The sequence below is a fragment of the Channa argus genome, chromosome 13 (genome assembly GCF_033026475.1).
Source record: "Channa argus isolate prfri chromosome 13, Channa argus male v1.0, whole genome shotgun sequence".
NCBI classification, from domain to species: domain Eukaryota; kingdom Metazoa; phylum Chordata; class Actinopteri; order Anabantiformes; family Channidae; genus Channa; species Channa argus.
In genome coordinates, this window is record NC_090209.1 from 6,135,041 (window position 1) to 6,159,348 (window position 24,308).

Sequence of the window (24,308 nt, forward strand, 5' to 3'; positions counted from 1 at the left end):
GCATGGATGGATCATGATGGACAGGTCACTGATCTCAGAGAATGAAAAGAAAGGTGTTCAAGACGGTGGTGAGACCAGAGATGTTGTTCGGCTTAGAGACAGCGACACTGAAGAAAAGACAGGAGGCAGAGCTGGAGGTAGCAGAGCTTAAGATGTTGAGGTTCTCTTTAGGAGTGACGAGGATGGACAGGATCAGGAATGAGGACATCAGAGGGACAGCTCATGTTAGATGCGTTGGAGATAAAGTCAGAGAGGACAGATTGAGGTGGTTTGGACATGTTCAGAGGAGAGACTGAACATGACCAAAGACAAGACCAAAGAGGAGATTTATGGATGTAGTGAGAGAGGACATGAAGTTAGTTGCTGTGAGAGAAGAGGATGCAGATGATGGTGTTAGATGGAGGCACGTGATTGGCTGTGGTGACAACTGAAAGGGAAAAGCTGAAACAAAAAGAAGATTGTGGTAGCTTTGTATCGCATTGCAGTTTGTCTGTTCATCGCAGCATGCGGTTTCTTGATCCACTCCCTCACATTCCCCAAAATATTAAATCACTTTGTGTTCTGAGTCAAATTTAGTCAGCCTAAATAGGGTGAGCTGTTAAGATAATGGATGGATGGATTATACGTCCTCTAGGTTGCTGTGAAGTAACTTGAGCGAAATTAACACTGTGAGCACAGTATCTGCTAACACAATAACATAGTATTAAAAGTAACTGAGAGACTCCGGAGTTTTACACACATGTAATAACAGAATCAGCTTTAAAAAATGTCAGATACTGTTGCGGTCAGTGATATAATTCCTCTGTCTAGTCACCCAAAGCCCAGTGTACCTTATTCTTTCACCAGTGGTTGCCAACCTTTTGTTGTTGTTGTTGTTATAAGAGCACGTATACAGATTATTTTCATTGTCAAATAATCTGCAGATTTTTTGAGTTACTTAATAATTTCATTTCCAAAAAAATTAAATACAATTTCTATGCACTTATACACAAACTAGTCTCATATGATGTTGTAAAGAGGTACACAGAAAGTAAAATCTGTATCTCTAAAACCAAACCAAGAGTTTCAACTGTCCAGAATTTATTTCTTAAATATGCCTCATATGCATAAGGCTGTGCATGGTTAATTAGAAAGAGACAAATGATCATACGTACAGTGTAAACATTTTTCAATAGATGCTAGACAAAAATACAAGAGGGTAAAGAGATCGGAAGAACCTGCAAGAATCAAAGTACATCTGCATCTTTGAGAGTCTGCAGTCATCACAAAGTGCTTTGAATTCAAGAGTAAAGTTGAGAGCAGCTAGGGAAAGACATATCAAATATTTCACTATGCAACATGTGGACAGGACAGTGAGCAGTCAAATGTGGAGCGTTAAGGCAAGAAAAGAAAAAACATTACTACGCTGTAACAATTACACTATGCACTGTCTCTAAATAAGCATTATATTGTGAGCACTCCACCTATTAAGCACTGCCTCAGTAGTGTGGAAAGCTTACATTGGCTACTAGCTGAAGAGGAATTAAGAGTTTTATTTTTCACATTTCAGGTGGGTAGATAGATGAATCAGTTTGCATAGGTTCATTATGCCAACAGTGTCCTGTCTTTTTTGTTGCTACTGTGTCAAAAAGCACAGCTTTTATTTAATTAAAAATAAGTCAGGACCTCAAACTAAAAACTCAGAAAACTGTGAGAGTTGCTAGTTTATGAATACAGCGACTAGCAGTCAATATGACCGGAGGATTTCAGAGTGGGAGGGGGCCTCGAGAAGTAATCGTGACAGCAATCATGACACAGTGACATCCCGTTAAGTGTGTTTAGAAACTTTTAGATCCAGTTTTATCAGATAATCAAAACTTGCTCTAAATTCATGATATTTTTAAGTTTACTTCCGTAGTAAATTAATTAATTCTCTTGTCCTTCCATGGGTAAACAGCAAAAAGGAACTGCTAAGGGTTCAGTATACGCGGGGTAAACCTCTATACTTTTACTGTGTATATGTAAAATGTATGTATGTATGTATGTATGTATGTGTATATGTATATATATATATATATATATATATATATATATATATATATATATATATATATATGTGTGTGTGTTAGACAATTTTCAAGTGGCAGAACACAGCATCATTGCCGGTATTATGTTTACGGCTCCCAAATTACTGGAACTGTAAAAGTTAGAGCATAATTATTCCCCAGTACACTGACATCTGTCCTCTCTTCATACAATGGCAGAAATTGACTTTGCGTTGAAAACATTTTAGAATTGTAAAGGATTGTGAGGCTCACGCTGTCAGACTTTTAAAACTCCTGCTTTAAACCAATGTGCTTTGTATCTGACTTTTATGTGAATCCATTAACATTATTATACTCAGTGCAGAAAAAGGTTCTATGGCTTTAACATGTGTAAATAACCGTCTTGGTGACCATGCATGCACCAATCATTATACACAATATCTATGTTACAGCTTAAAGCAATCTAATGTACCAACAGTATCTGTTTACTGTTACAGTAAACACAGTTATAAGCAGCTGTCAATTCAACTATTAGTCTCTATTCACATAAATGATCACACTGGTGATGATTTATGATGTTTAGTGGCAACTAAAATACACAAATTCCAAATATGTTACATATAAAAGTAGCAGATGTGCTTAACCCCTGATATCTGAATGCAAATTGACAGAAGTGTGTGGTACATCTACAAGCAAAACTATGGTTTTAGTACCCGAACTAAACCTGAAAATATGAAGTCAGTGCTCTGTGTCCTGATGTACCAGGTTCACCACAGCAGAAATCACACAATAAGTTACATGCATGTGAAGTATTATTGTCAGACTCCTGTTTAGGGCATTTTCGGCGAAGATGTTCACTGTCAACATTTAAAGTCAGTAATCTCTTAAAACTCAGCAGCAGACCGTCTGTCAACCGTTTGCCTAGATCTGGCAACAGCCTTTCCATAATTTCAATATACACCAAGGAGCAGTGAAGTCACAAAGACATAACTCGTAGCTGCTAAAAGAAATAAAGTAAATCCTATCAGAGAAGAGATCTTCACACTGATCACCTCCTATGTCAATAAATGTTGACACAGTCAATGTAGTTCCTGTCGAAGTATCCACCTGTGTACAGCCAGTCCTCAGCTCCGGTGTGAGGGTTTGTTCCCAGCTGGAACCACCTGACGAAGAATAAAACATGCGAGACCTGTTTTTAATGACAGAGTTATGTATTACTGCTGCCTTCATCAGTCACTTGAAATTATGACTTTTCAGTCAGAGGTGAATTTTACATTAATGCCATTTATGCATAGTTCTTATTCAATATTTGCCTTTGTTAGGCAGAAAGGAGTGAGATCACCACAAAGCTCTATGCCAGCACTGGTTTTGTTCTCTATATGTGTACAAAATTAAAAAAACCAAAGCATTTCATAGAGAAGAAAATTCCATATTTAATGTGACCAGGCTTTGCACTTACTACTTTCTGAATTCTTTTTCTTAAATGATCTTCTGGTATGTTACTTTATACCAGGTTTCCTCAAGCACTTTCCATAGTTTTTCTTTAGACGATTCTTATGTCTTTCCCTGTCCAAATGATTCCCCCTCACAATATAATTTCATTAAAGAAATGCTGCCCCAAACCATGACAAGCCATCCACCATGTTCCATCTAAGGCTGCAAACACACATTTTTCCACCTCTCTCCAAACCTCATTCTCACATATTGTTGACGATTGGATCTGGAAATTTCAAACTTTGAATCATCAGTCCATAATGCTGGATTCTACTTCACTTTATTCCAATCTTTTGAGCTCTGCCTATCTCAGCCCGTTTCATTTATATATTAAAAAAAGTATTTTCTTGGCTGCTATCTTTCCACAAAGGTTAACAATGATGAAGCCTCTTCAGACTGCGGAAAGATCAACGTGACAGCCACATTAAGCTGTGCATGTCTTTACTGGACTTCTTCAGGTCTCTTAAAGAAGAAACTCAGAGCAACTTCTCATCAGATTTTGAAAGTTGTCTTGGTCTTGCACTTCTATTTTTGTCCTAGACCTTTCCAGATACTACGTGTACATATTTATTTATAACAGCTTGAGTGTCTAGTTTGTTTGCCAATTTCCCTGTAGCCTTGCTGTCAAATTCTGTGATCCTTGGCATTTTCGACTGATTGATGTGATTGAATCTTGGTGTTTATCTTGACATCTTTAATGCGCTTTTTAGTTGATGAAAAAGTTATTTTATCTTCAAAGACAAACTTTCTGTTTATCTTAATGAAATGATTTTTCTGGTTTCTAACCTATCACACTAGATAATCTAGATGGATCCTGAGTGTCCCTGTACTATGCCCTGATCTTGGATATACAAGAAAGCTTTGCCTGGAGATGCTGCCTTCACATCAGGCATTCAGGTACTTCAACATGAGACTGAAGTATTGCAAAACAGGGGCTTTGTTTACAAGCTCCTCAAAATAAACCAAGAAAATGTAGAAATGTGTAACTTGATACAACTAAATTTACAGACACACACAAACACATACACACACACCTGGTTGACCACTCCTTTTCATTCTGGGACCGTTCCTTGCGTGCAGCCCTTTGTTTCTCCTCTAACCGCTCTTTCTCTGCATTTGCAGTATCTATAAAAACAAACATATGAACATAGAAGAATCACGTGAGGGTCCTGCTGAGGCAGTCATATCTGTGTGAAGGACAGTTTTGCTCATCTCTGCAAGTAGGAAAGTCTAAATCCTTATGTTTACAGTAGTGGTTTACTCGTTGACCAATCAATGGGGCAGATCTTTGACACTTGCATTTGCATTCACACTGTGAACATTACTATGAATGTGTAAAATGATTTGTAGACAACCGTGTCTGTGACTCAATGGGGTGCGTGAGATTAGCAAAACTGAAAGTATAATTCATGCTGTAGTCTTCCCTACCTGCTATCTGTCACTGAGGGTGGAGCTCTGCTGCTCCTCATGTACAGAGTAGACAGGAAGAAGCACAGAGGGAGCCCAGGTAGGATTTCACCGACATTAGTTTATGACTATATCACTACATTTGGTTTCTTAATGCACCAACAAATCTTTAAGCTGAAAGTTCTGGTGGACTTTCTTTTTTATAGCAACCCACATTTAAAAACCCACCCCTCCTTCTGCCAGGAGTAGCAACCTGCCCAGCAGTGAATGACATGATAGGGACAGCAATTTGTTGGTGAAGGTTCAAAGTCATCCAGGTCTACAGTCTGACAGTCTGATGGAAGAAGCTGTTTGGAACAGTAGTGAAACCTTTTGCTACTACAGGTCTTTTTAGAGCATATCATTTAGCTGTATGCTAAGCTAATGTGTTGATTACCTAATGTGATGCTAAAAGGGAGAAGAAATAACACATCAGCCTTTTATATCAGCCCTTCTCTCTAAAGATCAGTATCAGGTGATGTAAAACAGCATTGGTCAACCACTAATTTACAGATTCTATTAAAAAAATGCTTCCTTTTCGAAGAGTTCCCCTTTTAATTCATTAGATTGTGATTGATTAAAGTTTTTTAGGTTAAAAAAATGTTGTCTTTTGTGTCAAAGTCAAAAAGTGATTTCTACAAATGAATGTCAACAAATACAAATAAATAAGGGGCTGTTCAGGTATTCATTCCATTAAAGTGCGTATTTAGCAGATGCAACCTTGGCTGAAATTACACCATTGAGCCTGTGTGGGTAGGAGTCAATCATCAGCTTAAAATCTTTTACTTAAATACTAAACAGATTTCCTTACTTTTACTGTTCAAAAGAAACTTATTTCATTTTTAATATTTTTAATTAATTGATATATCTTTGCAAAACTCTGTTTTCTGTTTGAGTCCTTTGTATATATGTTTTAGATTTTTGTTGAAAAGAAAAAAAAAAGAAAAAAAAGGGGGAAACGTCCAAGGAGGGTGAATACTTGTCATATGCACTGTAAGAGAGGTTGGTGGTACCTATGTCTCCATTTTCCATGGCTCTGATGTCGGGCCTCAGCCGGCAGTCTGTCGGTGCCAGGAGTCTCTCCATGCCGGGCTCCAGCTCATTTAGTGTTATGGCAAAGCTGGTAAAGTTATACATCTACACAGCAGGAAAAACAGAAGACGGTACAGAAATAATAACTATTTTTAAATAAAATATGTTGCTATGCTATATGTTGTTGTAATATTTTGATTTTTTTTAAAAAGAATGCAGGACATTTTGGAAATCTTAGTCTCTAAAAACACACAAAAAACCCACATTCAAGATCAGTTTTTCACCCATCATTGATTTATGCTTAACTCATAGTATGAAACAAATATAATTTTTGGGTGTTCACCACATTAAAATGATTTAAATTCAAAATAGTCAAATGTGAAAGTTCAGACAATGGTTTGTCAACGTTCAGTTTTAAAATGTACATGTGGTTGTAACAAATGAGGTCCCATGTACAACCACAATTGGAAAAAAGTTGGGACGATGTGTAAAACCTCAATAAAAAAACGAATGTAATGATTTGCAATTGTCATCAACCTATATTTTATTAGAGCTAATATTTTCCATGAATTTTTAAAATGTCTCAGTTCAACATCTGATATGTTGTTTATGTTCTATTGAGAATAAAATGCGTTTATAAAATTTGAAAATGATTGCATTCGGTTTGTATTTATGTTTTACACAATGTTACACTTTTTTTATTTTATTTATAACATTCATTTAAATTGATAAATTTCACATATTTGAACCAGATGCTTAAGTATTTGGATCAAGTGGACCTGTGTTGAGTGAGCAGGCCGTGGTGTTATTCTCCAAAGTAAGGCACTTCCTGGTATTACAGTCACGGTCTCTTGGGATTCTGGCATCTCATCTGGCTCCTCACCTTCACAACTATGTTCCTACACACACACACACACACACACCCATCCAAATAAATAACATTATCAGCCCTAAAAACCAATTAGCCAAAGCTAAAAGTACATGTGCAAACAGGTGAAGAGTTGCCACAAAATCAACACGTCTCTGAAGCAACAATGCATGTCATTGCAAGACATTATGGATTAGTGCTGGCAATGATCTTATCATACACTACACTTTGAACATAACTAGACAACAGCAGTAGCACATTACAGATATCAAATACATACCTTACCTTCAACTAATGCCACTGCATGTTATTGTAAAAGGAAGAGATACCATTTGAGAAAAACATTTGTGTGAAGAGTGAAATTCATAGATTCTGTCACATTGTAAGACAGATAAAACAAATGTCAATGACAAAAAGTCTATGCATCATTTTAACTCAGTGCAGGGTAAGATCCCAGTAGCTTCACCAGATTTCAGTCAAATTTGAGCATCCCTCACCTGTTTCAGCTTTTTTGAGTCTCCCCCCAGCCTCTTGTTTGTTTCATAAACTCTGGAGTCCACACTGTACAGGCACTCTGTCCACTTCCCATAGATCACTAGTTGCTTCTTCTTACTGGTTTAGTATCGGCACAGAAATCAAATAAATATCACAAAAAGTGAGTCACATAGAGCAGCTACTGTAGTCGTGTGCTTACCTTTTGTCTTGGATATAACCTTCAACTTTGTGCAGCTCTTTTCCAAACATGCCACAAGGCTTAAAGTTCAAAACACATTTATCTCCCGTGCTGAGGAATGTAATGCAAAATAAATACATAATTGTCAGTAAACAAGCACTTGTCTGAACAGCTCTAATCTTGCTATGAAGTATTTGTACCTGTGGTTGACTATTTCCACAGTTCCATACTGTTCAATCCAGAGTTTCCCCAATATGATGTTATGCACACAACACATTGGATATGCCCATGTGTATGCTTCCTTATGTCTGTAGCAAAAAATAAATACATTTTAAAAAAGGAAGGGAAAAAAAGTCACAGAATTGTCAACAGATAGTTAATTATTTTAGGAAATATGCTTCTTATCTTTTTTGTCAAGGGTAATTTGACTTTGACAGGCTGACCAGCTGCTTTAACAGACAAATAAGTGCCAGATCTTAACTACCGCTCAGGAAGAAGGCAAAATGTTGAACTATTCCTTTAAAGTCAGACTGATGTCATGGACATACAACTGTGCTATATTGCATCATCGTATTGTAAATATTGGTAGGAATTCCTCCACATGACAAAGAATTTGTTAGATTGTGACATTAACTATCTACAATGGCAAGAAACAGTTTGGAAACACCTATAAACCTTTGTCTATTCTATTACGTTTTTTTGCTTTTATTTCATCAAATGATTTTACGTGAATCGCAAAATACAACAAATATTTTTGCACAGAATAATAGTTAATAGTCAAGTTACCCAATTAAAGAAAAAAAAATGCTCTGCTGTGCTGGTTTGGCTGTGTTCCTGAACTCTTCTGTTGCACTTTTCCAACACCAGCTTGATGGAGTTCAGATCCAGTTGACCAAGCCATCCACCACCAAGCCATTATTCTTCAGATAATTCCAACCAGGATGAAAGCTTGGGGTCACTGTCTTCCTGGAAAATAAAGTCAACCCCAATCAGTCACTGCGCAGAGCGAATCGCATCTGTATGGTTCAGTACGGTTCGGTATGCTTCAGTATGGGCTGGTAGCCATGTTGGTTGAGGATGGCTTGCTGATGCAGATCGTCTACTCTCTCATTGCCAAAGCTTCTCCAGACCAAGTTTCCACCTTCATGCTTCACTGATGGTGTTGAGCAGGCATCTATCATCTTTTCATAGCTGTGCATCCGACACATGTTCTTTGCTTGAATCCAAAAAACTCAATGGTTTACTCATCAGTAAAGAAGACTGTTCAATTTAACAAAATTTGATTTGATCAATATTCTGTGCTCAATCATGCTTAAACATAATTTTTTTAATTTTTATGAGTTTTGTGATTCATTTACAAACATTTGTTTGAATAAAACAAACTAAAAAAAAATAATAATACAAACGTCTGTAGTTGTTTCCATACTTTTCTTGCCATTTTTGTTGTGTGATCACATGTTTGCATAAATTTCACTAATGTGGGCATCTCACAAGAGTCTACAAACAGAACAAGTGTGTTAGAATGCAAGGCTCACAGCTTAGAGGAATTTGTGGAACGGTTCAGAAAAAACGCTTATGCTGTCATTTGGAAATGTGAATGACACATCCCTAATTTGCAAGTTGTCAGTGGGTGAAGATCATGACATATGTAAAAGAAGCCTCAGTAACAACCAGCTTTAGTTCAGAGAGGTTTGTCAGCATCAAGTTAAGAATATTGAATAGACTTAAATTGTGATAATTATCAAAAATGGACTGATACAAAAAAATACCATGATAACATTATTTTCCCCATATCACCCAGCTGTTTGGTACAAATATCTGGCAGAGCAAGGAAGAAAAACATCATACAAAGTATTCCAACATGCCAACACTGAGTAATAATACACCAAACCATTAAAATACAAGCAAAGGTGCCAACAAAAGCATGCGGTAAAACTACTGAATCATGTTAGAAACACTCACTTCAGTAACTCCAGTGTCATAGTGCCTTTTGGTTCAACCTCCACACTTTTGCCCCAGAACTTCAGTTTTGGGTAGATGGAGCCATGAAACTCAAATTCTTGCTTCAGCGACTCAACATGAAAGGCACTAACAGGAGGGTGGTGGCTCACCTGCTCTGAGATCCATCTGTAGCCCTTGTCCTCTCTTAAAAAAAACACAAATAATTCTTAGCATTATCATTTATCATAATGGCTAAAGTGCACTAGGAAATTTTCACAGCTTCCACAGAGACAACAATGTTCTCTAATACCTTATGAGTTCATAGGTTTCCCCCAGTAAAGGATTAAAAGGCTTTCCAGTCCTTTCCCATTGAGATGCTACAGCTGAAACTGCAAACGCAGCAACAGCCTGTCACAGAGACAGAAAGGGAATCAGAGCAGAACTGCAAACATTAGTTGACTAATTCATAGACTATAAATAAACCGTTTGTTTAGGTTGTGAGAATATGCTGTTTTTTTCCCCCCACCCATCAAGTTTTGGTCTGTTGGTCAGAAAAAAAAACATTTTTGAAGATCAGCTTAAATATGAAGTTGTTTAAGACAGTTTCAACATTTTGTTACATTTTCAGGAATAAATTAATCAACAAAATGACTGGTAAATTATAGAAAATAACAGATCTGTTACGTGAATCTTTTCAGGGCTGTGAACAACACTAACACAACTTATAATGCAAGGAGAATTTATGTCCAAGAGCAATAAAATGTACATTATTAACATATATGTAAAATCAGTCATCTGTACTTGTTACCTGCATGCGATCTATTGAGTCTGATAAACTGCAGGCTTTGTGAATAAGGTGAGTGTGTTCCATGTACTCTGAGATTCTCTGCAGAAGGCTCAGTGGCTCGTTAAACACAACTGGCATCGCTATTTTAGACAGCTCCTGTTAAAAAAAAAAGGAATGACAGCTGAAACGTGCTAATAAGTGCACAGTAGCTTTTAGTTGATATTGTATTGTTAGTAAGCAAAAAGGACTCACCATGCCGATGCATTTCTTCAATATACTCCACACACTGAAATTATTTCTGGAGATCATTTCAGCTGGCAGGATTTTCCTAGAGGTACACATTTGTACCAATTACGACTTGGCAGGTGTGAACCCTAATACAATTTTAACACTTGTGTCCATAAACTCTTCACAGTTGACTGTTAAAAGCTTAAAATTATCAATAAAAACAACATGCAGCTCTGCAGTGGAGGTGCTCACAAGCTAATGGCTGCGGTGGCATAATCTGTTTCTGAATGTGACTGCATGCATTATGAAACCCTCCAACTCCACACCGGTGGTTAAGTGGTAACATGCAAACTTACATGCAGCTGTAAACAAAAGTAAACTGAATATTTTTTTATATTGAAAATAAGAATAAAAACATACAAATATACAAAAAAACTGTTACTATTTAATCCCCTTAAAAAACTTTGTTGACCCCACTAGTGTAGTCAGTGCTTTGTAACATTTATTTGGAAAGATCAAACCTTGAAAACACTTTGTTTACACAGTATTTCATAGCAGATTTTGGGATTTGCTTAGAATCATTCCAGTTAATTAACTACAGGGCTAAGACACATATTAGAGGAGCCCATTGATGCTGAAAAAAGTCTGATGATTCAGCATTGCGATGGCTTTCTTTACTTCGTTTCACTAAAAATGGGAATCTGCTAAATGTTTTTTTTACAGCTATCAAACATCTGCATGATTCTATACCTGCGCTCCCAAACTCCATTCTCCTCTATGGTCCTGCCATCAGAAACCTGCTTGCTTTCAAACACCAGGGCATCTTTAAAACTGACTTCACAGGAATCGTCGGACTCCAGCCCTGATACAGAAAAGAGGAGAGTAAGTCAAGACAGCAAAGACAAGAGTCGCTCACAAGCAAATGTGTTGAACAATAAAATAAACCGCCTGTCAGCTTGTCTCACCTGTTTCAGCGTCGTAAAACTCCTCCTCACTGTTCATACTGAGCAGAGAAAGTAACTAAACGTTACTCAGAAGTCATGTTTCCACCATCGGCCTGTCCCAGCAGCCCAGCCTCTCTCCAAGCATCACAGACAGCCAAACACACAGCCTGCAACACGGACAGCTCGTTACACCAAGCAGCACAGCAGCTTGTGGTCGTTAAAGCCACAATACATGCTACAACAAAACAACCACAGCTCACTAACTCGCTGTCAGTGTCTGTTCTCCTCAAAGCGCCTCAGACAGTGGTTAGCTATCGGACAGGCTAACTAGCCGTTAGCATCGCCGCTGCACTGAGTTAAACCGTCAGCTGGACAGAAATCTCGTAACGTTATCAACACAGTGACTGACAAACAAACACCACCGCAGACGGAAAGGTTTAAACACAATCATATAAATGTACCTGTGAATTATAGCACAATTAAAGATGTAGTAACATCATCAACCGAAGAGTGAACTGCTTCTGAATATGGGCGGAAGGGGGCGGCAAGGACATAGTGATTGACAGGCTCATCAGCCAATCAGGTGGTGGAGAGTGGCAAGGTTTATCCATCTATTGCTTTGTGCTTCTGCTTCACTACAGCTTTTTTTTTAGCGCTCAACATTTATTTGACAGCTCTAATCTAGATAATGGTTATTTTTCACATATGAAGATAATGAGATAAAACACTGTGTTTTATCTTCTCTTATCTTATATAATTTATCTTATTTATCTTATTAGTAGGGGTCATTCAGTGTGATGAATCACAGAGGGAACTGGTGATTCCACCTCTACACTAAATGTTTTCATTTAGGCTAAAGAAATGTTTGAGGCCTCAATGTTTCACAAAAAATGAGAACCAAACTAAAGTTCCTCAAAAAACTAGAAAGTCATGTTGCAGAACTCTGATTTTGTTCCCACAATTCCTCAGATTTATCTAATAAATCATTAAAAGGCCCCATATTATGATGTTATGAAATCTGTATAACCTTAATAAAATCTTCATTTACCATGTACCTAAAGGTGTCAAACAAATGCAGTGGAAAAAAAAACTGTTCCCTTCCCTTTGGAATCTTGTAGAGGAAAAATATAAAGCAGCATAAAAAGAAAATATTCAGTAATTATTAGACGTAATTTCTGGCCAAAGAAAACAACATGCTTGATCAACTGAATTATTATTATGTTGCTGAATTAGTAAAGCTGCATGAAGTTATGCCTCTGGCCTTAATGTCTATCCACAAGGTGGCAGCTTCATACCAGTGGTCATTTGAACCTAAAATCAAATCAAAATGTGGAAAATTGTGTCAAAATAACCTTCAAACACATGACCTTCTGTGATAAATCTAAACGCTAGTAACAATCCAATTATTTAAAGTGACGTTTTATTGCCTTTGTTTCTTCCTGGGTGTGTTGGTCTGAGGAGAGCACATCAAGAGAGTGTTTAATATAATCAAAGCTCAGGGGATGTTGTAAGTAAATGATAAACCTAAAGAAACACAGAGTGATAAGCTTTGTGAACTGTGTCTGACGTTCAAACGGAAAATGGAATCTGTGGTAGCAAAACATCGTCAAGCCAACAACAGTATAGACTGGAAATTTATGTTTAAAAATAAAAGCCCGTTTTAAAAAACTTCGGAAAAAAAAGATGCGATAGAAATCAAAGTTAAAATACATCACTGAGATTTTTAAAAATGGTGCTTAACTATAAACCTTTTAAAATAATTGGGTCTGTTACTGATGGACATGTTTTAGGGACATATGTAAGACGGAAGGATGTTTGAAAATGGTTAAACATGTGGAAGAAAGTAGCGTTTTATTTAGTTAAAAAGCTAAATAACACAGGGGAGCATTTTCAGCAAGGGGTTTTATTTTGGAAATGAGGACCGGAAACCTTAATTAAGGTACCTTAGTCCCTGTAGGTCACAGTCCGCCTCTTTTTCAGTGAGCGTTATGGCAAAGTCTCAGTCCTCGGGATGATGAGCTGTCAGTCGGATTTCTTCAGCCAGTGAAAAAACAACCGCAATGAACAGAGACGGAGACAAGAGCGCACAGTCTGCGCTCCGCAGCCAGAGACAACCCAGGACGCACCTGCAGGTTTCTGTCCAGAAGAAGAAGAAAAAAGACCCGACTTCTAAAGATGCCCAAAGTGGATCCTTCTCCAAAGACACCCCGTTAGTTCAGTGCGACTCCGGGAAGGAGGTGAAAGCGGCGGGACTGCAGGGAAAGCGAGCAGGGAGAGCGTCATCCTGTGCCACAGCCGAGTGGCAGCGGAGCCCCGGCGCGCAGAGGAAACTGTCCGATGCCAGCAACGCGTCAGAGGACCTCAGCAAAGACTCCGGCTGTATGTCTGGGAAACTCTCCTCCTCAGACAGCAGCTCAGAAATATCCGACTGCCCTTCGGAGGGCAACAAGAACGACTCTCCGGGCAGTGACGAATTAAGCTGGATACAGGGGAGAGCTTATGTAAGCCCGGACAGTGAGGGGAAAGTCTGCCCCAAAATTTATTCAGACACCAGAGCTGTCCAGCCAGATACTCCCGGAGGGGGTCTCAGTTTATTGAAGTCCCCCGAGGCCTTTATTGAGCTTATGATGGTGGAGACAACGGAAGATCTTGTCAGGGAAGTGGAAGATTTGAGATCAGAGAACGAGTATTTGAAAGTAAGTTTAATTTGATTACAACATTCAGTTTGTTTAATTTATCTCGCCATTTAAATTATTGTTTGTATGATGTTTTGCTCCTACTTGTTTCTGTCTCGGTTTTGTTACGTTATGAGAACTACAACAGCATGTAAATCAGTGGGAGGCCGTCTAGACTCTGGACACAAGAGCCGATTTTCTTTTCATGCTCACGTCAGTATTCATTAAGAGTCACTTTTGACCTAAACCCTTATTGGCAGCATCAGTGTCTTTTTCACATAACTACAATTCTTATTTGAAGAGAAACCACAATATATAAAAATTTCTGAAAAACTAAAACAAACTAAACAGACAAATATTTCCGAGTTAAGTTATTACTGACCACGCTGGCCCTTTTACTGATGAAAATCTAAACTAGAAATATCTGCAAAAAGTGACTTGTAGATGTAAATGGCCATTTACCTTAACAGAACTTTAGTCTATGTTCTTTAAGTGATAGGACCTGCTGTGAGAACTAAATAAATAAGCCTTGGCATCAAGGCCAACTCAATTACACGTTAATGTGTGTGATTATAATCAGGACAAAAGATAATTATACTATTGTGTATTAGTAATAAAGCAGCATATTTCTTTTGCAGGTGGTTTAACTAGTATCACTGCAATGGGAATGGATCCACCAACCCCTGTTCCCTAAAGTCATTTTGAAAGCTGTAACAAACTCACCTCAATAGCAGAAAATGCACATTTGATAAATGTTGTTATATTTGTTTTCTCATAAACATAAAAAAGAGGTTGCTGAACCAAATCATCCACCAGGACAACCACATGATGCAGTTAATTTAATTAATGTTTGTTGCATTCAGTTGCAAATACATGTGGAAAACTGGTTTTAATAGTTGTGTTTCTGTGTTGTCTGTCTCAGGATGAAGTGGAGGAGCTTCGCTGTGAGATGCTGGAAATGCGTGACATGTACCAGGAAGAGGCGGTGTATCAGCTGCAGGAGCTGCGGCTGCAGCTGGAGCAAGCCAACAAGACATGTCGCATCCTGCACTACCGCCTTCGCAAAGCTGAGCGCCGCAGCATCCGAGTGGCTCAGACGGGACAGGTGGACGGGGAGCTGGTCAGGAGTCTGGAGCATGATATCAAGGTCAGAAATGCACATCCTCCTCCTCCCTCTGCGTGTGTGACTGTGTGGTCTTGTTAAAACTCACTCACCACAGAGAATCAGTAAAAGGTCTTTCTCAGGAATCTGGTTTTAGGCTGACTCACTACCATTCCAGCTTCTGACATCAAAGTGAAGGCTTTCTGTTAATGCCACAAAGCTTTTTTCTCATTTCCATGCATTTAACAGCGAACGACTTGTTCATACACACTGAGGGACTGTAATCAGTTGACAGCACCCTGAGTCACGACTGTTAGCTGTGCTGTAAAGTGCTGCCTGCTGTTTGTCCAGGCCACAAAACTTTCATTAGGTTGAAATGTCTTCATCATGCATCCTGTTCATATTTTTAACATACCATGGTGTAATTATGTGGTGAGTTGTTCTCCATGACTGGGAAACATAAAAGTACAGAAATCTTCATCAGAATCATGGCAGGTTGGTTACTGCGTTGTTAAAATGGGACTGTGGTGGCAACCAGACTCTGTTTCTCTGAACCAGGGTGTGTGTGGTGGTGTAGGATTCCCAACAGCCTCAGCCTCACCGTCCCCCATTTCTCATATGGTGAATTATATATCAGGAGCATTTTCTTTCTTATGAACTCTCTTAGCTTTAGCCCAATGAGCTGCTGTGGAGAACGTGTTCCACTCAGTCAGAGGTTAATGCTCCCAAGTACATTTACAGAATATTTTCCTAAAGTGTTGCCTTAGTGGATCCATGGATGGATATCTGGCCCTGGGGACCAAGTCAAGTGAAGTCTAAAATGTTAACATTACACAGAAAGACACAAAATGACCACGAAGAGACACAAGCTGTGCAATTTGTCTTCTTTGGATCTTTGGATCTTGTTCTTCTTAGGAGGTAGGGACAGCTGCTTGCTGTGTCCAGGGGCCCAGCGCTGTATCTCATAACCAATCCACTACTCCTTGCTTTGCTTACAGGTTGCAAAGAGTGTCTCCTTCCGGCTGTGCAGTGAGCTGGAGGTTGTGCAGAAGAAGAATTCCCAGTTGGAGTGGGAAAATGAGGCGCTGCGAGAGAAGACACAGGAACTGGAAGTGGCCAAGCAGGTCTTACAGGCTGAGGTGGAAAAAGCCAGAGAAGTATGACATCATAGCAGGACATTTAACATAAAGCCCCCCTCCCCACCTAAAAAATCTTGATGCTTTTCAATGAGGAAACTTTTCAGAGTAGGGTCTGGAGCAAGTCTTGAAGGTAATTTAAAAAAATCACTGTACAGTATGTCGATATGCAGTCTAACCCTTGACAGAAGCATAAGCCTCCACCGCTGACAAACTTTATAAACTACCATCCCTCTGCTTAGGAATCTTCCTCTCCATTACTCCCCACAGCTGCACCCATCCTAGCCAGTTGTCCCCCCACCCCCCTCTGTTACCCTGATGTCAGGTGACACATGACCCCGGTCCAGATCACTGATATTAGCGCAGGGCTTGGCCAGCAGCTGCCTGGTGCTTGAGCGGGGTGAAACAGCCTGGTATGCTGAAGCCTGAACTCCAGGCACAGCTGATATCCTCAGCTCAGAGGACAGAGAAAAGGGAAAGAGGGTGTGAATGAATGAGTGTGGGGGCAAGAGATTACAAAAATAGACTATTTCTCCCTCTGTCTTTCTCAACTTCTATTAAGCTACAGGCTAAATCTGGATCAGCGTTTATTCAAAAAGAGGTGTGATCATGTTGTGACATACTGACCTACAACCATCACTGAACTCACCACTAAACTCTGACAGTGTTTGAAATTCCTGTTTACTTTTTATTCTTGTGGTTCCTCTTGCTCTAGTGGCTCTTGTCACAATGAGCCTACACTCTGGCGCCATGTGTTCGGTTTAATCCAGGATTCTGCGCTTTGGCATGAGCTCAGTCTGGTCTAAGACAGCTGCTAGTCCCTTTGATCCCAACAGGGAAATCCACTTAGATTACCTAATCTAGGAGCACAAAACACAGCTGAGATAGATGTGAAGGAGGATGAACGTTTCAGAGACCCACACTGCTGCTGGACTGTCTGTGACCCTGTTTGTGGAATGTGAAAAGTGACACAGTACTGAAAGTTCATTGTATACTGTATCTGCTCACTGTGTCTTAATGTGAACTAAATCCTAAGTGAAAAAGACAAAAGCTACACTTTTATTCTGAAATGTAAAACATGCGCTCGCTAATTAGCTATTTCACATTTTATAACAACACACAGTCTCTAAGTTTACTATAAGTGAACACACTATCAGGGCACTTTGTCATATTTATGCGACTGTCGACACCAATTAGAGGCCAGTAATGCAGTATTTTGTTGTCCTTGTCAGTGGGAGGGCGGAGTTTTCGCAGTTTTTAAAGGCTAAAATATCCCATGTGATTCAGACGTGTATATTGCTGGAACAAAACTAACAAACTAAGACATCTAACTAAATCTAGCTTTTTGTAGTGACTTTTCAATCACAATTGGAACTGTTTCTGCACTTTTGATAAAACTAAAAGTTTTTTCCCCTCAGTGCTCTCTGAAGAAGAAAAGCATCAGATCAACAGTCAGTAGAGCTGAGAAGAGGCTCTCACAGCAGCTTGAGGTTTGGTACAATCATAATTCATCGCTGGGCTAAAAGTGGCTGCATCCACAACAAAATCACGCCTGGCAATATTCTTGATTATAATTGTTTGTTTGCCAACAGGATGACAGTTCCGACCTCAAGAACCAGCTCCACTTTGCCAAAGAAGAATTAGCTCTCATGTGCAAGAAGCTCACCAAGTTGGCATCAGAGAGTGAGGGCATGCGTGAGGAGCTGGCCAAATACCACACAGCCTACGGTGACATAGATGTCACCCAATCGTCTGAAGATAAACGCAACTCCGCCCACTCTAGGGAGGCGGAGGTCAAAGTTCACTTGAAACTGGTGGAAGAGGAGGCCACACTACTGAGCCGACGCATTGTTGAACTGGAGGTGGAGAACCGTGGCTTGAGAGCAGAAATGAGTGATTTGAGAGAAAAAATACAGGGAGGAGGAATGGAAGAGGAAGAACAAGAGAATCGGGATGTTGTGGAGAAAAATGCTTCACCTTCTACGCCAGTGAGGGACAAAGCAGGAAGTTTAAAATTAGGATGCGCGACTAATAAGAAGGAAGAGGCAGAAAAAGGTAAAAGTGATGTTGAGACATTTTCGCTTTGCAACCCATCACACAATGAAGGGATGATTACTGCTTGTCACATTGCTCGAGAAGGTCCTGTAGGTGGTGAGTGGGACCCTCCAGACAGTCAGGAAGGAGAAAACCACAAAACTCCTGAGAGGGTTCTCAAAGGAATGACAGTGAACGACTATGAAACTCTTATTGCTCTCAGAGATCATTCCTGCATTTTAAGTTCAGCCATACAGTTCTTGACCAAACCACCAAAACATGGCCACTGTTCATCGTCCTCGTGTGCTTTTAACACAGAGGTGGCTCCGAACAGTAAGGCACAACAGATAATCCTACCAGGGCCTTTGAATCAGGCTCTGGAGCTTCTGCAGACCATGCTTGTGGCTTTCATTGGGAGGGTGGAGTCATTTTTACCAGGAAATTTGGGCAAAGACTCTGTTCACAAGGACGGACATGTTTGGGATTCCTACACCTCCTTGTTTTTCTCTGGATGCTGTGCAGATCATGTCATAGATTGTCACAATGTCAATGAGTCACCAAGTAAGCCAGAGTGTGTTAAAGATCTTCATGCCACAATGGATAAAGAGAGAGCAACAAGACAAGCTGGTCTCCTGAATTGGGAGCATGTCTGCAGCAGTAAGAACCACAAAGTGGAACTTTCCTTGCAGATTCTATGGATCCTCCATCAGTGGTGTCAAGTAAGAGAGCCTGGCATAGAGGTAAAAGAAGGAGGAAAATACGGAGCTCACAATAACAGACAATATAAACCTCATCAGTGCATCAGTTGGTTGTGTTTTCTGCAATATCGCACTGGAATAAATATAGATTTTATTTTATTTTTTTCGATTCAGTGTGAAGACAAAACCCTGTCTGTGCTGCAAGGGCTGTTGCAAAACCTCAGTGAAGCACTTCAGGATAAGCAGAAGAAATTCAACAGTGAAGCCAAGGCATCTGAGGTAAGGACAGTGTTTACCCTTCAGTCCGGCTTCCTTCCCCTGCTGATGATCTGTCTCCCTGGCCACACGTCCTCCTGACAGTCAGTTCAACAGGCATCATGAAAAGACTCATGCCAGAGTATTTAGGCTAATCTCTTGCAGCAGCTGCAGCCAAACAGGACATGCATGTTTAAATCTGCTGCATGAAAACACTCAACTTACTCTCTGAATTGTCCAAACATGGGGTAGTGCATGCACAGTTCAGTCCTGCTTATCCACCTCCCAGGTCAAATGCAAACAGAATAACAGTTTTTAAATGGACATCAAAAAAGAAATGTCTTGATGTATGAGCCATTGCCACTGAGCAGTTGGGGGGTGTCCTTTGCACCGCATGACTCAAGATCTGCTTTGCAAGTAGCTGATGGTTCTCTAATAGTTTTTTTTTTCCTTCTTCGTCCACTAACTGCCTCACAGAAATCATCATTTGTTCAGAGGAACATTTCGTTTTCTTTAAAATATAGTCTATAGCCACGTGACTGTGTCAGTGAGACTGAGCTAATATTAGCAAAATAACATGCCAGTGTTAGAGTTAAGGTGGATATTTACAAGTGTCAAGTGGGAATCATTTCTGTCATCCATCGCATGTGATGTAGACATGACATAACCTTTACTGCACCCTATTCAAATCATGTTGGAGGGAAGGCAAAAATGATTGGTATGATGGATGGATGACAGATAGGTTAAGATTCCCATTCATTTTTTGCAAGCATTCTTCTCTGATAGACAACTCAAGACGGCATTTTTTTAGTCCTCTTGTGGTGCAGATTCTCATTGAGTCATGACATGTGATGCAAAACATAATGCAAATATATGATTTCATAACCTTCGGTGCAGATTTAGTAATTTTGGGGTCCCAGGAAAAATCCACTCACAGGGCCTTCACTTGTTTGTTACATCTTATTTAACTATCAATTACCTTTAACAACAGAATTTATATTATATAAAAACTTTAAGAAAAATGGACAGTTCCATGTATTAACAATAAACCCAAACACTAGACAGACACAAATCTGGCTTGATGTTGGGTCTTAGATGAGAACGTAAGTGATCTTTAAAGTTAACATAATTCCTTTAAAGGTGAAATGATTGTCTGTACCAACGTTTGAGGCAAATTGATCTAATAGTTGTGGAGATATTTGGGGCTGAAGTTGTGGATCAGATGGGAGGCTGCACTCCTTACTCACACCATTTGTGTGCCTAAAGAGTTTTTAGAAAAGGAATATGAACTCCAATTACATTACTGTTTTTCACTTATGGTTTTCCTCTCTGTGCTCAGTGTGCTGTCAGTGGCATTTGTCATGAAGAACGACACAGAGAAGCTGCCGGGTAAGTGTTTTCCACCAATGTTCACCTTTTGTCCATTTAGTTCATTAGCTCACTCAAGTCATATCTCCTGCTGTTTCCACAGAATCTGCAGTTCAAAGGGACAAAGACAGAGACAGTTGTCTCCACACAGCTCTAAGACAAAGAATTGGTTCTACCTGAGCCAAGAAGCTGCCCAGCTGGACAAAGAGGACCCTGTAAAGACATGGGACCATCCAATCATGCCGTTAAGCTTCCCTGATCTTGACTTTGAGCAGATGGCCATAAAGAGAAGCCACACTGCTCCGGAGAAATCTGCCTTCCGCATCTACTACAGCCCTCCGTCAGCCCGGAGAGTCCAGCAGGCTCAGCTGAATCTGAGCCCCATCACAGACAGAGAGTCTGTCAACACTCCATCTCCCTGGTGCACGCCGCTGACCTCCTTCTCTCTGCTCTGCCTCGGCTCATCTGCTAACCTGAGCGACGATATGAAAGAGATGACAGCGACCTGGAGGCAGACTGGTCATGGAAATTCCCAGGAGAAGACCGGGAGATTAGTGGAGCGGTGGGCGAACGTTGTCAGCTCTGGTACCCAGACCCACATGAAGCCACAGATGGTGAGTGTTGGTCTGCAGACAGATGGGTCTCAGGGGCCAGTTTCTGTGAGAAACAGCCCTGCCCGAGTCTTAACCTCCTCCCTTGTGGCTGGCCGCTCTCACCACATCTCCACCTCGCTGGACAAAGTGACAGAGGGAATCGAAAGGCCTGTATCTTGCTCCACCTCCTCACCTAAACTGTACCGAAGACACTCTGCATCTGGTGTGTCCTCTCTCCCTTCATCTAGCAGTTTGAGTTCCTCCACCTCCTCTCTGTCCCCTTCTAGAGCTCGAGCACCGTGGCACCTGAATCACCAAAGCCACACCAGCCTCTCGTTGGCCCGCCAAAGCAGCCCCAGAGCAGGTGCAAGGCAGAACCATAGCCCTCAGAGCAGCACCAAGCCTCCCAGCAAACCTTCAGGCACCAACCGTTACGGTTTGGTCACAGAGTTTCTGCGCAGGGTAAGCGGCCGGGGAGAGAAACCGGCACTAGACTCGGGACAGAAGACAAAGAGTGGCCTGAAAAGCCTGGAACGTGTTCCAACGAGGCCTCCTGCTGTCCCGCTGCACAGGAACGACAGCGTGACAAGGATCGTCAACCAGAGGTTCATGAAGCAGAAAGAGGAGTCTGGTCGAGCTCAGAGAGAGGAGAAAGGCAGAAGCTTGAACCACTGTGTCAAACACAACATGAGTACGGCCACAGTTGAGGTGAGGAAAACACTGTATACATCATATTCACACTGATGACTTCTTAGTCATGGTACTGCTTGAATAAAGCTAAGAATACATTAAGTTCACAAGGTTGAAACAAACAATTGATAGTTTCAGACACTGTTGGATTATTTTTCATCATGAAGTCTGCAGATTTGTTTTTCAGTCTACACAGTGTCGCAAACAGTGAAAATGCCTTTTCTGATTTCCCACACCTCAAGAATGTGTTCAGATTGTTTCTTTTGTTGAACTAAAACCCAACTGTATTCTGTTTATTGACATGTAATTATGTCAGAGAAAAGCAGCAACTCTTCATATTTCAGGAGCTGTAAGCAGAGAGCGCTTAACAATTAGAACCACCAACGATTATCAAAGTTTTTGCTGATTAATAAAAGTTGCAGGTCTTGTCATTAACAAAAATCAGGCCCAACCAGCTGTGATTCTACTGAAAGGGGTCAAAAATCAGTCAGTATTTCTTTCTGCCAATCTATTTTTTTAAAGTAATTGGCCCCCGTTACTTCTTTCTCTGACCAGGATGGAAGCTACGATTGCAGCTCCAGCAGCACCTTGACCTTCTGCATACCTCGTCCATCTCGATCCACCCAGAGACAAACGTTGACCCAGAGCAAACTCCACCGACATAGATACTCGGCTCCAGTGAGCGCAGCTACAGACTCCAACTGTGAGTGAATGGGAGGAGTAACAACAGCAGCTATACTGATATTTCTGGAAGGGAATTATTCATTTGTAATAGTTAAAAATAAAGTCTGTGTTACTGCAGGTTGGTGAACTGAAGGGAAACTTCGTGTGGGATGTTTAGAAGAGCTGCAAGTTAACTAATAATAATTTCTTTTTGGTGCAATTAAATTGTCTTCTTTTACTGATTCTTTTGTTTCAGTTTTTACAAAATGTATTTCATATTCACACATTTAAGCTTTATGTAAAACGTATTCTGCACTTTTGCATTGTGACCTGCAACTGTTTTTATGGTATCTTGTAGAATAAACTTTGGTTCACTATTGTAATAAAGTTTTAAGAGCTGACCAACAGGCACATACTTGATTGTAATTATTTTATGAACTGTTTCTTTAATTCAGTAACACCTCACCCATTTTATTGAAGCTGTAGAAATGTGTTTACTCTGCAGTCATCAGGTGCTTGAGGTCCAGGCTGCTGGGAATTACATCAGATGCTTAAAAAAGAAAAAGTAACCGCTAAGTAGTTAATGAGATACGATTTTCTCATTAGTTAGGGGCATGATCTCCCTCCTTCCTTCTCTCTTTAACTGTGCGACTCTTGATTTTCCAGCAAACCAGCAACATCACGATGTGGGTGTTGGATTTGACTTGATGTGTAACATACCTATTAAAGATAAATTTATTGTGTGGGATGGAAGTTCAGCCATTTTTGTGGTAACGTCCTTTCCCTCCTTTTTGTGCAACTGGCAGTTGGCCCACTGAGCTCAAGGACAAAGCGAGTTGAGGATTTGCACAATCTCACTGTGTCACGTTTCTTCTCACAACATGTGTTCATCACACACAAACACACACGTTTGTCTTCCTAAACTTGTGGACCTTTACATTGACTTACATACAGGATGATGTCGGCACAATGTGTGTAATCAGGTTGTAACCTCCACATTGTGAAAGAAATACACACACGAGCACACACACACACATGCACACACTAATGTGGGCTGCTCCCCAATGGACTATGTTCAGGTCATTGTAACCCAGTTTCACATAAGTGAAAAACCAAAGACCAAACAACCACAGTGAATGTATAACAAAGGTTTCATGACTGGTCCTTTGTCATTTACACAACATGTGTTTACAGTTATAAGAAAGGGGAAACTCACTGTTAAAGGTGTAGCACAAAATGTTAAGTAAGATGTTTTTTTAAAATGAGCTAAACAGCTGCTACCTTTAGCTTTAAATTTAACATACGAACCTAACTGTAACACGGATCTTCTCATCTGTCCCTGCAAAAAAAAAAAAAAAACCTAAGTGTCAAACCATCCCTTTTTTACCGTTTGTAACTTTATTAATGTCACTATAAATCTGAACTGACCAGAAGTAACAATACTTTAAAGCTGACAGTAAAGTTCTTTGTGGAAATTTAGTTAATTGGCAGTTTTGTAATATGCATAAAAGAAAAATATTAAATGAAATGTATTGTAAGCTCCAGCATTTTTACCTGACTGTGTATTAAAAGATAGCTTCAGCACCTTTATTATTTCTGTGATACTGCGTTTACAGTGTGCACGTCTTGAAATACTGACGCTTGTGCTGAGTTGCTG

At 40.0% G+C, this 24,308-nt stretch overlaps 2 protein-coding genes across 3 annotated transcripts; one reads left to right on the forward strand and one right to left on the reverse strand.

The window, feature by feature from the left end:
• Window positions 1-725: 725 nt before the first annotated feature.
• LOC137139021 (oxysterol-binding protein-related protein 2-like) lies at window positions 726-11,992 on the reverse strand. Of its 2 annotated transcripts, XR_010916256.1 has the most exons (15): window positions 11,899-11,992; window positions 11,459-11,604; window positions 11,244-11,355; window positions 10,518-10,593; window positions 10,287-10,421; window positions 9,789-9,886; window positions 9,500-9,682; window positions 7,738-7,845; window positions 7,559-7,648; window positions 7,362-7,476; window positions 6,776-6,895; window positions 5,978-6,101; window positions 4,947-4,976; window positions 4,553-4,643; window positions 3,160-3,187 (listed from the first exon to the last, which is right to left on the reverse strand). XR_010916256.1 is itself a non-coding variant. In XM_067525672.1 (14 exons), the coding sequence occupies exons 2-14, from the start codon at window positions 11,493-11,495 to the stop codon at window positions 3,085-3,087; spliced, it is 1,392 nt and encodes a 463-aa protein (XP_067381773.1). In that variant the 5' UTR covers window positions 11,496-11,604; window positions 11,899-11,992; the 3' UTR covers window positions 726-3,084. The 2 variants fall into 2 exon arrangements, 1 of the variants encoding a protein (XP_067381773.1); XM_067525672.1 differs by lacking the exon at window positions 4,947-4,976 and having other exon boundaries at window positions 726-3,187.
• A 1,416-nt stretch (window positions 11,993-13,408) lies between these two features.
• si:ch211-197l9.2 (uncharacterized) lies at window positions 13,409-23,287 on the forward strand. The gene is made up of 10 exons (XM_067528410.1): window positions 13,409-14,133; window positions 15,035-15,259; window positions 16,213-16,371; window positions 17,769-17,840; window positions 17,943-19,124; window positions 19,257-19,361; window positions 20,677-20,726; window positions 20,809-22,006; window positions 22,544-22,691; window positions 22,791-23,287. Exons 1-10 carry the CDS (start codon window positions 13,498-13,500, stop codon window positions 22,796-22,798), a joined length of 3,783 nt encoding a protein of 1,260 aa, XP_067384511.1. The 5' UTR covers window positions 13,409-13,497; the 3' UTR covers window positions 22,799-23,287.
• The last annotated feature ends 1,021 nt before the right edge of the window (window positions 23,288-24,308 follow it).

Coding starts and splice junctions, on each gene's coding strand:
- LOC137139021 (XM_067525672.1), bottom strand. CDS start 11,495: ATGAACAGTGAGGAGGAGTTTTACGACGCTGAAACAG. Junction 11,356..11,458: donor GTTTTACGACGCTGAAACAG/GTGAGACAAGCT, acceptor TTTCTGTATCAG/GGCTGGAGTCCGACGATTCC. Junction 7,649..7,737: donor GTGGAAATAGTCAACCACAG/GTACAAATACTT, acceptor TACATTCCTCAG/CACGGGAGATAAATGTGTTT.
- si:ch211-197l9.2 (XM_067528410.1), top strand. CDS start 13,498: ATGAACAGAGACGGAGACAAGAGCGCACAGTCTGCGCTCCGCAGCCAG. Junction 19,125..19,256: donor TAAGAGAGCCTGGCATAGAG/GTAAAAGAAGGA, acceptor TTTTCGATTCAG/TGTGAAGACAAAACCCTGTC. Junction 22,007..22,543: donor TGAGTACGGCCACAGTTGAG/GTGAGGAAAACA, acceptor TTCTCTGACCAG/GATGGAAGCTACGATTGCAG.